This window comes from Sphaeroforma arctica (genome assembly GCF_001186125.1).
Source record: "Sphaeroforma arctica JP610 unplaced genomic scaffold supercont1.3359, whole genome shotgun sequence".
Classification (NCBI taxonomy): domain Eukaryota; class Ichthyosporea; order Ichthyophonida; genus Sphaeroforma; species Sphaeroforma arctica.
Genome location: NW_014037199.1, coordinates 1 through 3,592, shown reverse-complemented (window position 1 = coordinate 3,592; position 3,592 = coordinate 1). Strand labels below are relative to the sequence as shown.

General features: G+C 43.4%; 1 protein-coding gene across 1 annotated transcript; it reads left to right on the top strand.

Annotated features, from left to right (window-relative positions):
* The first annotated feature begins 56 nt into the window (after positions 1-56).
* SARC_13494 (hypothetical protein) lies at positions 57-2,784 on the top strand. The gene is made up of 4 exons (XM_014292372.1): positions 57-238; positions 399-476; positions 845-1,010; positions 1,748-2,784. Exons 1-4 carry the CDS (start codon positions 128-130, stop codon positions 1,852-1,854), a joined length of 462 nt encoding a protein of 153 aa, XP_014147847.1. The 5' UTR covers positions 57-127; the 3' UTR covers positions 1,855-2,784.
* Positions 2,785-3,592: the final 808 nt, after the last annotated feature.

The following is a 3,592-nucleotide window of genomic DNA, read 5'->3' as shown; positions in this document are numbered from 1 at the left end:
TCTGTCTATTGTCTATCTATGTGTGTTCTATATTCACTCAACAGACGGTTGTCTTTTATTGGTGTATTAGGTAGGAGATAACTCCATCGATCTGCCAGATGCCAATGTGCTGATCCAAGTGTCTTCTATGTATGGCTCGCGTCGCCAAGAGGCGCAACGTCTGGGCCGCATTCTCAGAGCCAAAAAGGGTCAGCCCAAACCAGGACCAGAGGACTACAACGCTCACTTCTACTCTCTGGTATGCAACTGCAACAACGTTCTGTCGATTGCCAGACCCTTTATGGTAGACACGGTTTAAGAATCGCAAATTCGTAAATTACGGCTATCACTGCATCGATTGACGTTTTCTCGCATAGGCATGTGCTCATCGTACGGTAAAATCCTCAACTTATGATCAGGTTTCGAAGGACACAGCTGAGATGTATTTCTCCACCAAACGACAGCAGTTTTTGGTGGACCAAGGGTACGCCTTCGAGGTGTGTACTCAATAGCCGCACCGCTATGTATTGTGCTGTTGCGAGGACTGTGAAGCTATTTGTAAGTGGGGCTGAGGCCTACTTCACTGTACAACAACAAATCCGTATACCTGTACGTGGAGAGGCCCTGTATTACGTGTCTAGTGTGCGACCGGTAGTCGACTGAGGGCGATGTTTGTGAAGGACAACAGGGCTGACCCCCCCCCCCCCACACACACCCCCTACCCGCTCTCTTGTATTTGTCAACCCCACCAAAGCATACTTCGCTTCATTCTGTCTCTGAGTACAACCTTGTCACTGTTGAATGTCACATCACTCTACCTCTAACACCATCGTTGTATTTTATGATTAAACTATGGCCTGTTCAGGTAATCGACAAGGTTCCAGGTATGGACAAGTACGGTATTCTCACTAAAGCGCAGGAGAAGAACTTGCTAGCGGCTGTACTGGATGCGATGGACAACGAAACACAAGAAGAGGATCTCAGCGGGTTCGATCCAGATACCGTGGGCCGTAAGGCGGGCAGGAGGAAGGGTAAGTCTTTACAGTAGCTTTGGAAGGGTTGGCTCTGTGCGTACCTTTTAGTTCGAGTTAAGGTATTTTTGACCTGATAGTACTATCTATGGGTGGGAAGATACAGTAGAGAAGATGCGATCCGAGTACTATATGCTGCAGGATTGGTAGGAGGAGTGGTGTGTCAGTGTGTGTAGCTGTGACTGCTTTTGTTGAGTATATTTAATACAGCACTATTGTGCTACAATTGCGTGTGATGGCATGACCTTTTGGAGAAAGGTAAAACTCCGTCTCTCTTGGATAAACCACTTTTTTCTTCTCTATTCGGAGGAGTATGACCACTGCGAGCTTGTTGCGTCGTAGTGTGTGGCATGCAGCAGCTTACTCGAGTCGACTGGAATAACAGTTGTGCATAAGTGGGGATTGCGGAGTGCCTTGGGGTAGCAATCGGTGCGCGGTGACTGTAACTAGTATAGCACTACTGTGTGGAGTCGAATAGGCTCTTAAGATTTTACTATTGGAAACATCGGGTTAAGGTCGGCTGCAAAGAGGGGAGTGATATCACGTTTTGTTGCGAGTTTGTCTGTCTGTAGGGCTACGGGTGCGTGAAGAACTGTGTTCATAACTGTGTACGTACGTGCGAAAGTGCCTTTATGTCATTTTCAGATGTCCGGTTTTCTGTGTTGTTCTGTGCAGGTGAATCTATTTGTGCACGATTTAACTGGAGATTGGTGTTGACCGATTTATTCTCATTATAGGTAATCTGTCGGGGTTGAGCGGAGGAGAAGGCATGGTCTACAATGAGTACAAAAGTAAACAGCCGAAGGCTCGGCACGCTCTGTTCAAGCACAGAGACAAGCGGTGAGAAGCACAGAGACAAGCGATGAGGACGTGCTCGATACTGACTACGCCACACTCGATCATCACTTGATCTCTGGTTGCTCATGTAATCCCCGCGTATTATGAACCGCACGATAGCTACATGTACGTGGCATTTGGTGAAAAGTGTACCGTTTCTACCAATGACCACAAAGGATGGGTCAGCGATCGGTGACAGCTCACTTAAGGCTTTATGTGATGACCGCATGACAAGTGATGCACGAGCGCAAAGTGTGGATAGCCTTGTAACGACGCACCTGTGGCCGAAAAAGTATCGTCGTATTGAACCATTGACACTCAATCCGCTGAGCGATACTGTACATGTGCCCGTGTGTATATGAATGTTTACTCACTACCCCTGCACCTACAGTCACCCCAAATTTTTATAGCTTTCATCCTAGATCAGCTCTAGATGCATGCCAACGTAGCCAAATTTCAAAAGCCGTTCGTGTTTGGATTCCAAGATCGTCGGTGAATCGTACTCGCAACTTTGTAAATGTTAAAGAGTTCGCACCGATCATCTTCATATTACTATCTGTAGAGGTGCCAGTTGTAACATCAGACAGCAACCAACTGCATACACCTCTAAAAGCTCGTCTTTTTTACAGAGCTTATAGCACAAACCGTTAGTTATGAGTAGTTCATAATTATCCGCCGATTCGTAGAGAACATCGAGTAGCGAGTAATCGCTGCACTAACTCGTGCCGCACTATTCGAGATTCAAATTCCGAGCACAGTTTGACTGAATTACATGTACGATTCAACTCGGATCCAAAAAACACACTGTTCCTTTATTCATGCTGAGAGCCCCATGGATGTCTGCAGGGAGATATTGTGGACTTGAAGAGAAATTACAATGTATTTGTGAGGGCTTGTTATTACTAGCAAAGGGATCAATAAACATCATGCACGACACCGATTTTACGACGTTTCATATCGTCTTCCAATACACGATGGTTTTTAAGCCGACTGTAAGTTTCAGGATAAGATTACATTGCGTATGCATTCAATCACGCCCAGGCTTCGGCCACTCTGCGATGCCATGGCTCGTATCTAAAAATTACAAATTTGTATTCATGCATTCGATATTATCGCGCGATACTTTGTTAATATAAGTTAATATGTGGTGTTCGTCCGCGGTTTTATATGAGGCAGGAGAATACATTATAACGCTTACTTGGCGTACATTTGAGAATTGCAGAAATGAAGAAGTGGGGGAATATATTATAATGCTTACTTGGCGTACATTTGAGAATTGCAGAAATGAAGAAGTTGGGGCAATATATTATAATGCTTACTTGGCGTACATTTGAGAATTGCACTAACGAAGTAGTGGGGGAATATATTATAATGCTTACTTGGCGTACATTTGAGAATTGTACGTTCTCCAACTGCGAAAATTAATTAGATTGGGAATGGTGAACAATATAGTCTACTAAATACAATCAAATTTGACATGTATTGTTAAAGTCAGGTCATGGCAGCCCTACTATAGTCTATTGAGTCAACTAAAGCAGCCAGCCATAAGCTGTACAAACAGAAGCTCGTACCACCAAGATACACTATATATATATATATATACATATATATAACATATACATGTACGTATACATATACATATACATATATATGCATATACATATACATATACATATACAAATACATATAGATATAGATATAGATATAGATATATATATAGATATAGATATATATATACATACACA

Excerpts from the sequence above, each read along its gene's own strand:
- SARC_13494 (XM_014292372.1), top strand. The coding sequence starts at position 128 with ATGTATGGCTCGCGTCGCCAAGAGGCGCAACGTCTGGGCCGCATTCTC. Across the intron at positions 477-844 it reads ACCAAGGGTACGCCTTCGAG|GTAATCGACAAGGTTCCAGG; the intron begins GTGTGTACTCAA and ends TGGCCTGTTCAG. Across the intron at positions 1,011-1,747 it reads TAAGGCGGGCAGGAGGAAGG|GTAATCTGTCGGGGTTGAGC; the intron begins GTAAGTCTTTAC and ends TTCTCATTATAG.